General features: G+C 39.6%; 1 protein-coding gene across 9 annotated transcripts in view; it reads left to right on the top strand.

Annotated features, from left to right (window-relative positions):
* Window positions 1-13,507, top strand: part of USP47 (ubiquitin specific peptidase 47) — a 50,113-nt gene that overhangs the window by 12,775 nt on the left and 23,831 nt on the right. For 2 of the 9 annotated variants that reach the window (XM_079310117.1, XM_079310115.1), the window contains exons 2-9: window positions 1,833-1,892; window positions 4,941-5,144; window positions 6,764-6,880; window positions 7,931-8,069; window positions 9,454-9,550; window positions 10,032-10,177; window positions 10,981-11,060; window positions 11,831-11,980. In XM_079310117.1, coding sequence (XP_079166243.1) covers window positions 1,833-1,892; window positions 4,941-5,144; window positions 6,764-6,880; window positions 7,931-8,069; window positions 9,454-9,550; window positions 10,032-10,177; window positions 10,981-11,060; window positions 11,831-11,980 — 993 coding nt within the window. Of the gene's footprint in view, window positions 1-1,832; window positions 1,893-4,940; window positions 5,145-5,587; window positions 5,609-5,899; window positions 5,921-6,763; window positions 6,881-7,930; window positions 8,070-9,453; window positions 9,551-10,031; window positions 10,178-10,980; window positions 11,061-11,830; window positions 11,981-13,507 lie in introns of those variants that run through there. The other 7 variants (XM_079310116.1, XM_079310119.1, XM_079310118.1 and 4 more) reach the window with 7 other exon arrangements.

The raw sequence follows: 13,507 nt of genomic DNA, 5'->3' as shown, positions 1-13,507 counted from the left end.
ATGCAGTGTTTTGGTGTGAAAAGACAGGTGTCTGCTAAGGAAGGTAGGAGCCTCTCTTGGAATGGAAAATGTAAATCCTTTCCTTCCTAATTATTATAATTTTACAATTAAGGGGCTCTCAGGCAAAGATATGAGGATAGGAATAACAGTTCTTTAGTAGTATGTATAAATAAGAAGTCCCTACAAACTACAACTTAATAGGAAACTTCAAATAAAATTCAGTAGTACAAAAACAGTGACAGAGTCAGAATCCAACCTGACACCTTGTCATTAGGGTGTTGGTAGCAGTCCTATTAAATGGTGGCTTGCAGTCTTCCTGCAGTGGCAGATGTGACTCAGTAGAGGGATGTAGTTTTACTGAAGGTCCAGTGTGGTGTAGAAGGGTCTGATCTTCCTCTGGGAATCCAGTGGAAAAAGGCTGCCTGTGGTGTTCCAAATCTCAGATTATATCCAGGTAGGAATGCCTGGCTCCTCCCTCTGGGAGAAATTTTATCAATTCCTTAAAGAGACTGATTGGCCCATAAACAGAGAGTACCTCCTGGAGGGAGGATGGGTCCTGGAACAGATCAAGAACACTGCCCCACCTGGATTTAACAGCTGGTAATAGAATACAAACCTGTGCTTACATCTTGCATTGCAACCTGAGGCACACAGGGCAATGTATTTGATAGCAATGATAATATTACAAACCAGCAGTTTCAGGTGTGTGGTTCTGGGACTTCCATTAACCTTGGGTCATTTTAACAAGATGTACGTGACTTTCGGTTAAGAGCAGGTAAAACCAGCAAGCAGCAAACATTTAAATTGTGTCATTTAAATCTGAAATCTCTCAAATCTGAAATTACAGACTGGTATGTAAAGGAAAGTGCTAAACACAGTCTTGTCATATTAAAACTTCCAAACTGGATCTTCAGTTCTCAGTACATGAAGAAAAAATTCTTGCCTTACATGTCATCCTGCTGGGAAATTAAATGCAGTAGTCTAATTTGGGCTATTTTTGTAGGTCATTTGGTGGGGCAAATAGGGCACGTCAGTAAAGATCATGTCAGTGGTTTTTGTTTTGATAATCCTTACTGAGGAAATTTGGAGAAGAACAGCGATGTTATGAGCATCTTCATTGTCACTTCCTGATTTTCCTTTCTGGAAAAGTACCAAGTGCACCACTTGAGATTCAGAAACTGGTTAATTTGATGTTTAGTCAGAAAACAATTTTGTGCAGTTAATGTTTGTTGTTGAATTTTTGATGGTACATGAGAGATACCAAGGCAGGCTTTCTTAACAGTGGTAGGAATGGTCAGTAACTTCATCTCTTTACTGCCTTCAGCTGCATGCTTCAAAATGGGCTCATACTAGAAAAATTTCCCTACAGGAAATACTTTAGATGTGAAAGAACAGTTTCATGTGAAACTGGACAGCTTCATAATTTATAAATACAATAATAAACTGAATTAGAGGGTTATATGCTAATCCTACCCTTGAACCATGGGAGGTAAAATACTTATTTATGTCTGTGGCACATTTTAAAGGTAATCAAGGAAAGTGTTAATAGAAATTTATATCTTGAAATTGTTATTTAGATTTTCTTACCGTTCACTTCTTACTCTGTGAAATGTAGTGTGTGTATTGCAACTTAACTGACATTGTCTGTAACACTGCTCCTATGATAATTTGAATATTAAAACAGGCTATTCCTTCTCAAGTTATTCTGTGAATGGTGTTTCCAAACTCAGTAATAATGTTTTTTTATACTATGAAACTGACTTTATATAAATGAAAGCCAATTACAACTTCCAATTATTATGACTTGTTAATTTTGTTTTCATATACTGTAGGATATGTTTTGGAGTTGCAGACAGAGTATCTTTGCTGAAATGAAGAAGAAATTTTCACAGGTAGACAGATGAAATCAACTTTATAAAATGATAATCAAGAAACATAATAGCAGCATGATGCTGTAGCTTCTGTTTATTTTAAACATGAGCATGAGCTATTGACATTGGACTCTATGTGCATGTTCTTGAATACAAAGATGATGTACCTATTAAATTCACTCTTAATGGTAGCTTCAGACTGAGTGTGTGTTTCCATGCTTTTACACTGGTCTGTGAGGCTTTGGCTCTCTATCTCTCCATTAAAAAAAGGAATTGTTTTGCTCTCATAGTGTATCAGATTATGTAATGGTTGCAATTAATTTCTGTGTTTCCCTTGTGGACTTGGTTTGGTAACAGTCTGTCAGAATAGCTGAGGGATCCCTCACTGGCCAGTTTTGCTTTCCACACTGTTCCTGCACTAAAGCAGCCCCAGACAAGGTGCTGCACTGTTGTCTCCCAGTTCAGTTGGTGTGTGTGAAAGCTCTCCATGAGCAGAGTTGGGCTGAGGTTATTTTTGCTTTATCTATTTACTACTCACAACTTGAAGTGGTGGCAGTGTGAATGAGTGACAGCTTAATACCCTTTGCTGTACTGGCCCTGAGCTAAACCAGTTCAGTCTGTCAGAATGACATCTGTGAGCAAGGCAGAGATCATTTGTGTGACGTGCAGCATGCAGCAACCCAAGCAGCAAATCTTCTGGAATCGTCTGTGATTTGTTCCCTTGGAGTTATTTCCATCCCTCAGACACTGTGTGCCTAATTATTTTCAGTAGCAGCTCTAGTGTGAGTCAGAGCTGCTTCCCCATCCCGGGTAGCAGGGGAAGGGGGAGTGGGAGTTGCTGGCTCTGCAGGGACTCCTGCAGGGAGCAGGGGAGTCAGTGCTGGTTATGTCAGGGCAGCAGCAGCAGCAATTGAGTGTCCATGGAGAACTGCTCATGAGGGATCACACACAGCAGCCATCAAGCTCCAGCATCAACAGAGAACCAGTGCAGGGACAATTCAATCCAAATTCACTCCTGTTTGCTGAGATGGACCTCTGAATAGTAGCAAATGCCTCTTAACCTCCCTGCAGTGTTCTCTAGAGCGGGGCAGGCTCCCACCCAGAGCAAGCCTTTACCACTGCTGAGGCACCTGCATGCAAATATAGCTTGATCTTACAACTTGGCTGGGTCTTAACTGCTGCTCACCTTCTCAAAAAAAACCCAAAAAAATCTAGAAAGAACACTGAACAACCTTTACCTCTCTTTCCTAATGACACAGTGAAAGAGAGAACTTGCTTCTTCAGAAAAAAAAAAGGAAAAAAAACCAAGAAAACAAAAGAAAGATGCTGTGCTGGGAAATTTCAAGGGAAGAGCCCAGGAGAAGTAATCACTGGTGAAATTTAATTTTAGTATACTTAAGTACAGCCCTGTGTGCCTCTGTGGGAGCTGTAGATGAAAGTGAGGAATATAATATGTCAAAATTACTTTGACTTCTAAATTGTGTTTTCTCCTTAATGTGTGGTTAATGTTTCAGGAATAGTTTTGTGTGTCTTCTTGGAAAGTAGTTCATAAATGTAAAATTCTCCCATAAAGATAAAATGTATGAAGTGTTACAGATTTGCTGCAAATGCTGCTTTGAATCTTTTTGAGCAAACAGTTAATGAAGGCTTTCACACAGGATACTTCATTTGATAAACATAAAGAAATTGGACTCCAAAGTGTTTAAAAAAAATCCCAGTCAAAAGCAAAGCAACATAGTACAGATGAGGTCAAGGGTGGTTTTATTTGCCTTTCTCTAACAACCTTTTGTGATGCTGATAGGAATAGATGCTGCAGTCAGCTAACATTTCATTGTACCCTTGTGTGAGCACTGCCAGCAGATCCTGCAATCCCCTGTAATGAAGGCATGAAGGAATGCTGTGTCCCTTTTCCAAGGGTTTGTGATGTAAGAGCTTTCAAAAGGACTGTACCACGTTGGTGCTGCTCATCTGTGCTGTGAGGCTGCTTGTGTAGGAATACAGGGGATTCTGAAAGTGTTCAGCTATCTGTGCTTCTCTAGAAGCTGCTTGTGATGTGGCTGAGAGTTTGAGCATGAACAGAATTATTGCCATTTGTTGTTCTTGTCTACTGAGAATCATCATAGCACTGCATGTGGTTTTTTGCCTTTTTGGATGCTGTGGCCTTTGTCCTTTATCCGTGGACTGAGATTTGGGCACTCTGACAATGCATTATTAATGCTTCTGTGTGTTACAGCTTGAAAAGGCTGAGTCCCTGAAGGACTAATTCTTTTTACTTACCTGATCTTTTCCTATGAGATATGCATTTAAATATCAGTTATTCCTACTTGTTCTACAGTTTGGGATAATTAAGAGAATTAATTGAATGTGCTTAGATCTTTGACTTCATGGGTTTTAATGTTGGAAAAATGCCATTTTTATGACTTATCTGGGTCCAGAAATTTTCATTCAAGATCATATTGTTGTGATTTCAGATACATTGAAGTTTCTGTTTAAACTCGATTTACTTTGTCCAGTAGCCATTTGTCAATGCTAATTTTCTTACTTTATTCAGGCAGAATAATACCTCTTGCAACTCAGACAGCAGCAGAGTTAGTGGCTTGATTATAAAATTTCTTGTTTAGTGGTCAGCTTCCTGGGCTGCTTGGAAGCTTGCAAGTTTTCTGAGTTGCATTCCTGAAAGTCACAAAAGGTATATTCTGCCTCAACCGGATTTATGATTGTGTCAAAGCAAAATATGAGCTAGAAGTGATGACTTGGAAGTCTGTTCCTGATTTTGAAGCAGTATTCTATCTGGTTGCTGGCTGAAATTCTGTGTGCAGCCTGAGCACTTTCCTCTGTCCCACACCCATACAAATTCCTTCTTGTTCTATAAAAATGGAGCTTGTTTTTTAGAGATTTTTCAAAAGTGGCAGGTTCTTAATTTTCTCATGCTTGCTTTGGAAAAAAAAAAAAGCCAGATTTAGGAACATTAGGCTTTGAAAGTATACAACACTTTATTGTAGAAGTTTTAATTTTTCAGTTAAGCTCCTAACTGTTGCTCCTTCTGGGTGGCTGTATCTGTCCTTGCAGGCAGAGTGTGCTGCTGAGGAGCCCCGGGTGCTGTGCATAATCCAGGACACCACCAACGCCAAGACGGTGAATGAGCGCGTGACCCTGAACCTGCCGGCCTCCACCCCGCTGCGCCAGCTCTTCCAGGACGTGGCTGCCAAAGTGGGCTACGAGAATGGCTCCTTTGAGCTGCTCTGGGGCAACGGGGACACTGCCACTGACACGGTAATGGCTCCTTGGGGCTGCTCTGGGGCAACGGGGACACTGCCACTGACACGGGGACACTGCCACTGACACGGTAATGGCTCCTTGGGGCTGCCCTGGGGCAACGGGGACACTGCCACTGACACGGTAATGGCTCCTTGGGGCTGCCCTGGGGCAGTGGGGACACTGCCACTGCCACGGTAATGGCTGCTTGGGGCTGCCCTGGGGCAACGGGGACACTGCCACTGACACGGTAATGGCTGCTTTGAGCTGCCCTGGGGCAACGGGGACACTGCCACTGACACGGTAATGGCTCCTTGAGCTGCTCTGGGGCAACGGGGGACACTGCCACTGACACGGGGACACTGCCACTGACACGGTAATGGCTCCTTGGGGCTGCTCTGGGGCAACGGGGACACTGCCACTGACACGGTAATGGCTCCTTGGGGCTGCTCTGGGGCAACGGGGACACTGCCACTGACACGGTAATGGCTGCTTTGGGCTGCTTGGGGCAACGGGGACACTGCCACTGACACGGTAATGGCTGCTTTGGGCTGCTTGGGGGCAGTGGGGACACTGCCACTGACACGGTAATGGCTGCTTGGGGCAACGGGGACACTGCCACTGACACGGTAATGGCTGCTTTGGGCTGCTTGGGGCAGTGGGGACAGTGCCCCTGCAGTGGGGACAGTGCCACTGACACGGTAATGGCTCCTTGGGGCTGCTTGGGGGCAGTGGGGACAGTGCCCCTGCAGTGGGGACAGTGCCCCTGCAGTGGGGACAGTGCCACTGACACGGTGTGCAGCACTGTTGTTCCTCTGAGCACCAAACACTGCCCTGCATGGAAAATCTCCTTGTCCCATGTGCTCACCTAATTCCTGTAACTCTGCATCACAGCAGGCTGATGTCCCTGGCTTGATTTGGCTGAGTTTTAGTCTCAAAGTGTGCTCTCTAATGACACATCTGTTTAATCATTAATCAAAAGCTAATACAGTTCAGATGCAGTGTTAGTTTTTGTTATCAATATATATCTTTAATAATAATGTCCGTGATAGTCTCAGTTTCCTGTGGTCTTGTTTGAGAAACGTTTTCTTCTCAGCAGCAGTATGTTGTGTAGTGAGTCCTGATGTTTCTTAGATCTATTTGAATATATTTTAAAAAATTATTATCACTCCTATGCTTTATTGTTAATCAGTGTTGATTTTAGTTAATGTTGTTTCTGTTGATGCACCTAGAAAGCTTTCTAAGGTTTGTTAAGAAATAGATGTTAGTTTATTTCAGGTCATGTTTATGCCTGCTGAAAATAATTTTTTTTTCTTTTAAAGAAAAAAGTGCTCGTAGTGGCTCTAGAGGACACTGGATAATGTGAGGTTCACAAGAAACTTAGAGTGTTTGACTCCTGAATAGTTTAACCAACTGTTAAGATTAACTACTGCATTAGACTGTAAAGTTTCTTAAACTGTTCCCAAGTTATTTCAGTACTGATGATGGTGTTTTGTTCACTGGATAATTATTTATATTTTCATAAATATTGTGGTCTTACTGTGTCAGCAACCACATCATGCAGTGTACTTGAATGGAACCTGTTAATTGCATATGGATCTGTTTCTAGAAAGTGTTTGTGTTTTAATCTCTTTTAGCAGACTCCAATAGATCAGAACAGTGACAAAACCATTCTTGATGCTGGTTTTGAGCCTGGGAAGAAGAACTTCCTGCATTTGACAGACAAGGATGGTGAGCAGCCTCATGTAATGCAAGTGAGTAAAATCTTCACTCCTTGTAGTGCTTGTGTAAGATCAGAACATGTAATAAAACTGGGCTGAGTATTTCATCCTAAGCTGCTTTGGGAACCTGACTATATTGACATCTATATTCACATTTCTCCTGAGTGAGACTAATTTCATTTGTAATGATTTGCTGTCATTCTGTTCATGCTTGTCAAATATTTATGTGATGTTTGCTGCAAGGGATTTTCTAAGGTTATATAATTAATCTTTGACACATTCAGAGATAAGTCTTAACAATACATATTTAATCATATATCCAATCCCTTTCCTCTGGGTGTTTGAAATTAATATTAGGCCTTTCTGGCAGAATTCTGAGAAATGGCAGCCCTGCATTGACAGCAGCTGGCTGCTCCCACATTTAGCTTTATGGGAAAATAAATAAATGTAAAAGAAGAGTTGGCAGTGTTGCTAGAAGCCACTGTTTCCCATAACAAGTACTTTGAAATTTTCTGTTTCTCAAATACATGATACATGCAGCTGCAATATATTCAAATCAAGGATTGGATAGCCTAGTGATATATTAAGTTTTATTACTTAGCTCTTGTATCAGCATAATGTTTGCTTACTTAGCCTTTGTGGAGTTTAATTACCTGAAAAAGGGAAAAAAACTCCACATGTAAATATTTGTGCCCAAGACCAGAATTTAAGAATAATTTTGAAAAGTGTAATAGAGTGAGATTTTTATGGCTGGAAAAAATCTTATTCTGTATTTCAGTGCAGAAAATTTGAGGCACAGGCAATGCTAAATTGCCAGCTTGCTTGTAATACTGGGTAATACTTGATTGTAATACTGGGTTTGGATGTGCAGTGTTCCAAAGGACCTTCCATAAGAGCAGTGTGTCAGGGGCTTGAGAATCTGGAGAACTAAAGTTACACTGTGTATCTGCAATTCTGAAAAAATGGTGTGATGTACTTAGCAAAATTGGGTTCTTAGCCATGGGAGAAGAGTAAATGTGGCAGGTACCTCAATGCAAAGGTGTTGTCTAACTCTGCACGTGGTGGGTGTGTTTGTGTTTCCAGGAGGAGGCAGCTACAGCAGAGGATGGAGCACAGGAGAGGTTTATAGGTCCCCTACCCAGAGAAGGCTCCATGGGATGTACCAATGACTATGTCAGTCAAAGCTACTCTTACTCTTCAGTCCTGAGCAAATCAGAGACAGGTATTGTGTTCTCTCTTGTAATGGCAATGCTAGTTTGTAAGGACTTTTTTTTAATAAATTGCAATTTATTTTAAAAATATCCACATCACTCTGCTACATTTTTTATTCATGTTTTTTATGATATTCTCCCATCACTTTGGAAATGGAAGAACTGTATTCCATCCTTTCCTTGCTTGGGACAGGGTAGCTCAGACTCTGTCAGGGATCAACAGAGTGCCCAGCTCAGGCTGTGTTCAGGGGGACTGGGCAGCCTGTTCTGGAGGGGCTGCTGCCACATCTGAGCCTGGCCTGGAAATTCCTGCCCTTCTCCTGCATCCCCCAGCCAGTGCCAGGGTGCTGGAGGCTGCTCAGCAGGACAGGAGGGGACAGATGACAGGTGCCAGCAGAGAGACTCCAGAGGAGAGGTACTGAGCAGCACAGAGCTGGCACTTGTCCTTAAGGTGCAGCTTAAGCACCTGCTTAAGGCTTTTTTACAAACCAGAAAGGCTGTCTGCCTTTTTTTTTTTATTTGATATAACTGAAAAGATGATCTACATAATGTAGATTAATAAATAAAGTACATATGTTCTGACTCAGTCTCTTCACAGAAGATGCCTGCGTGTTGAGTAGCTGCCTTTTCATTACCAGTCTGGTACTAAAATTTTTTTTCCCCAATAATTCTCAGAGCATAAATAGGCATTTTTATTTTCTTAATTATGCTATGCTTCGGTATATGCTCCTCACTTACCAGTTATTGCTAATATTACATATTTTGGAGAAGATCTTAAAATCACATCGTAGGTTAATGTAAGTAAATAATTTCATTTTCAGCTAGTAAAAATGACAGCATTCTAGTAGTTCAATTGGTTTTTATAATTAGTTATTTAAGGGGTAAAGGTTGGAATAGTAGTGTTGTGGGCACTTGAGATTTAGTTTTTTTTTATTTCGGATTTGAAATCAATAATAAAACCAGTGCAGATACAAATTATATTAACATTATTACTGGGATACTTCTAGCAGCATCAAAGAATAATTAAGCTGATACACAATTGTTCTTGTTTCTAGTTTATTCTGTAAAATATTTAAATCTGCTATTAAAATTTTACAGTTACCTACATCCCCATTGGTGTAGTATTCAGCATTAAATATTACTTTTTATTGTGATCAAAAAGACAGCTTCATGTCCTTCAGGAGAATTATTTTTATTATATAAACTGTTATTCTCTGTTGGTATGAGAGATGATGATATTCCCTCCATTTACAGTGTAAATAACACTAAATAACAGCAGACAAATACAGTTCTTAAACACTATCTCAGAACTGTTTTCTTGTCAAGTGTTTTAACTCTTGAAGTGATTTGCCATCTTTTTGCATTTTTTCCATCTCATTATTCTCGTATTTTTAGGTTATGTGGGGCTGGTAAATCAAGCAATGACTTGCTACTTGAACAGCCTTCTGCAAACACTTTTCATGACTCCTGAATTTAGAAATGCATTGTATAAGTGAGTATATAGAATCACAAACTTCTTGAATTTCTGCTGGTTCATGTTGGTAGGAGACCCTTTGGAATTCCACCTGTCAAAATTTCCATGTTTGGGTTACACAAATGGCAATGGAAGTCGAGCTGGATAGACTTATAAATTAAATCTGCTTAAAAGCTTCAGCTTTGCAGTAAAATACAAGTTACTGGTTGTGGCATGGATGAACTTTTTTCTTTTTCAAGAATCTTGAAAACATCAAACTTAAATTTGATGCTAAGTACAGTGAATGGCTTCAGAATTTTCATTTGTTTTCATGTTTATACTTTTGAAGAGTATATTGCCATTTACTGCAGCAAACAACTGCATTTGACTTCTGCCAAGAAACAGAGGTGCAGTTAACCTGTGACATGGCAGACATGCAATGTAGTAAATGTTGATTTAATGCCTTCTGAGTAACATTTGCAAAGCAGTTTATTTGTCAAATATCTTGTGTTGCAAATAGGTGGGAATTTGAGGAATCTGAAGAGGATCCTGAGAGGAGTATCCCCTACCAGCTTCAAAGACTGTTTGTTTTACTGCAGACCAGCAAAAAAAGGGCAATTGAAACAACAGATGTCACCCGGAGTTTTGGGTGGGACAGCAGTGAAGGTAACCTGCAGCTGTGTAACTGCTCTGCTTTGCTTCAGCTGCTGCCTGCAGGGGCTGAAGGGCTGCTCTGGGGAAAACACCAGAACAATTCTGAGTAATTAATAGAATCCACTTTTTCAATGGGAGCAGAATAGCCTGTGTGGATACTTTGTTGTGGGGTGTGTCTGATGGTAAAGAAATGGCGTCTGTGAGCTTTAGGCTGTTAAAGGAAAAAGCATTCAATTTCTGTAATTACACTGTCATTACACATGTTAATTGTTTCTAAGAAATAACTCTTTCTAAGAAGGAAACTTGCTTCTGTCTTGAATCACAGGTGTCAAATGCCCATGTTACATTTATAGAATTACCCATATTATTATCTTACTTCAAATCAAGCACTGTGTGTGTCTTTTTTATACTTGTGTGGTGTAATTTTACCCCATAACGTGTTGATTTTTCTATCGTCACATGTTGATAAGGAATTAGAAGTTGGGTTTTGGAGAATCAGCCTGAAGTAGAGCAGAAATCAGAAGCAGTTTGTTGTATGCCAGTGTATGTTAGCAGTTCTGTGTTTTTCACATATTTTTGCTTGTGTACACAGTTCTTGTTTATGCATAAACATTGTGAGCAAGCTGGCTGCTTATTTTTCTGACTTAGATTGAGAGGCAGCTGCCTGTGGAATAGAGCACTGGCCCAGTAGTGAATAATGCAGGTACACACTTAAACTAATGAGTAGTTTTTCAGGAAGCATTCTCAGGCTGCAGTCAGTATTGGGACTAATAACATCTCCTGTTGTAACTAATAATAGTTTCAATTTCTAACAGCCTGGCAGCAGCATGATGTGCAGGAGCTTTGTAGAGTCATGTTTGATGCTTTGGAGCAGAAATGGAAGCAAACAGAGCAGGTAAGCTTGGAAAAACCGTCTTCATTCAGAGGTGTAATATTGTGGGTGTTTGTTGGGTTTTCTAATGATTGTAAAAATCATTTAGTAAATTTTAAATGCCAACTTATTGAAAATCTGTAGTGGTTTCCAGTTTTCTTGTTTGATGCAATAGTTAAGCTGCTGTGATGTATGACTTTGAGGAATGTATTGCACCTGTTTTCCTCCCCCAATTAAAAGTGGAATATTCTGCACTCTGGATACCCAGTCTTTATTTGAAGCACAGAAAGTGATTGTGTAACTCTCACAGTAACTTTCTCACTGTCAGTATTCATTAGGCTTTGTTGTGGCCTCTTGAAGCTCAAGGTCCCCCTTCTTAATGCTGGAGAAAGTTAGGAATGTATTTATGCACAGGAAGCATTCTGATAAATGGCCACCTTCTTGCAGGCCAGTTTTGGTAAATAGGAGTAATTGGGAAATTGTCCCTGGAAACAGGAGAGAGTCAGTCTGTTAACAATGTCTGTGAGATCAGGTTCGTTTTAGAACTTCAGTTTGGTGCTTTTGTAGTCACTTGAGGCACAACTGGAAAGGACACTGAGGTTTATGTAACATGATTTGATAAGCTCATTTGATAGATGGAATCAGGGGGATGGATGTCCTGCTGGGGAATGGTATATTAAATGTGTAGCCATGCAATTAAGACTTAGTTGACAGCAAGTATTTCACGTAAAACTCAAGAAATACAGTGTTGGTCATTTTTAAAAAATCCCTGTTGCTGCATGTGTTTGTTTCAGGCTGATCTCATAAACCAGCTGTACCAGGGCAAACTGAAGGACTATGTGAGGTGCCTGGAGTGTGGCTATGAAGGCTGGAGAATCGACACGTACCTGGATATCCCTCTGGTCATCCGGCCCTATGGCTCCAGCCAGGCCTTTGCTAGCGTGGTGTGTACTATTATGGTCCTAATAGTGCATCCATACACACATAGAGTACATAATGCCCCAGTGCTAGAATTGGTTCCCTGGTAAGTATCATCCTAGATACTCCATCTTGGGGTGTTCGTCTTTGTGCAGTGAACCAGCTAGCAAGTTCTAGAAGATTTTTCTTTTATTTTGGCTTTTTGGTTTATTTTTTGGTTGGTTTTTTTGTTTTTCTTTTGCCCTTCAATGAGTCCTACTGGTGCATGTATAAGGGAGGGGAAATGCAACTTTATTGCCTTAGAGCTGCAGTAATCAATTATTTCTTCCTGATAAAATCTTCAGCGTTTACTGAGAGATTTTTATGAGATCACAAAGTTTTATTTGGGTTGTTCTTTTTATTGGCACATCCGCTAAATTTTCATAGCATAATTGAAAATGTTAGTGAAGGAAGAGAGCATTGACATAAAAATTTTACTTCAATTGTCATGTTGTTGCTGTGCTTTTTAAAGATCACTTCTTAAATACCATATCTTTTAAATAAGGAATTTGATGATGATTCAAAAATCCTGTTCTGCATCAGTGTTCGTGGTCTCTTTTGCTCCAGCTTTACTGGTGCTGGCAAGCAGAACTATTGCTTAATAAATCTGTGGAAGTTGTTTTGTTTGAGTTTTTCCACCCCCCTGAAATGAAAAGATTACAAACTGTGAAATTCCACAGTATACTGTGGATGGAGTTGTGAGAAAGAATAGGAATAAACAAGTCTTTCAGTAAAGGTTGTTTTAAATGAACTTGTGTAATTGGCTTGTTTATTATAGGCCAAGTATTTTTCCTTCTGTATTTAATGTGCTGGCAAGATTTTTAAAGCACTAATAGTCCATAATTCTTAACAGTAATTCTGTTAAGAATGGTTAGAATAAATTTTAATTGCAGTATATCTTCAAAGTGCTTCATACTTTGAAACTTTAAATAACAGTCTGAGAAGTAGTAAAGGTGAGGGACATTGATCTTGGAAAAAGGATTCAAGTTAGTAACGTCTTTTGAATTCTTTTTAAGATTGCATTAAAAATTTTCTGGAACTATCCAGCTAATTAAAGCTGTCTTAATACAAATGGATATTTTATACAGATGGCTTCTCTTTTCACCTTTTAACCCTAATTTCTAGCAGTATTCCCTGAACCAAATTTTTTTTTGCTTTAATTTTTATTCAATAATTAGATTTTTCTGATCATTAAAATAATGAAAACTATTCAGTTCATGTAGTTTAATTCTGCATTTAAGAATGCATTGTTCATGTGTTTCAGATGAAAAATATTTTTCCTTAGTGGACAAGTCTGTAATGCAATGCTAAAAAAAGACTTTGTCTATTTGTAAAACAGAAAACTTGAATTAGTAAGAAGTTAAATATCAGATTACTTTTAATAGTATTTGATATTTTTCCTTTCAGTCAGCATTTACTGGGTTACTATGCTGAGGAAAATAGTTTTAAGATTTTTGTTACACAAACATACATGGTTGCAATTTGTATTGATGCTTCAAATTTTGAGCTTTTTC

This window comes from Erithacus rubecula, assembly GCF_903797595.1.
Source record: "Erithacus rubecula genome assembly, chromosome: 6".
Taxonomy (NCBI): Eukaryota; Metazoa; Chordata; class Aves; order Passeriformes; family Muscicapidae; genus Erithacus; species Erithacus rubecula.
This window is presented reverse-complemented; position numbering and strand designations above follow the sequence as displayed.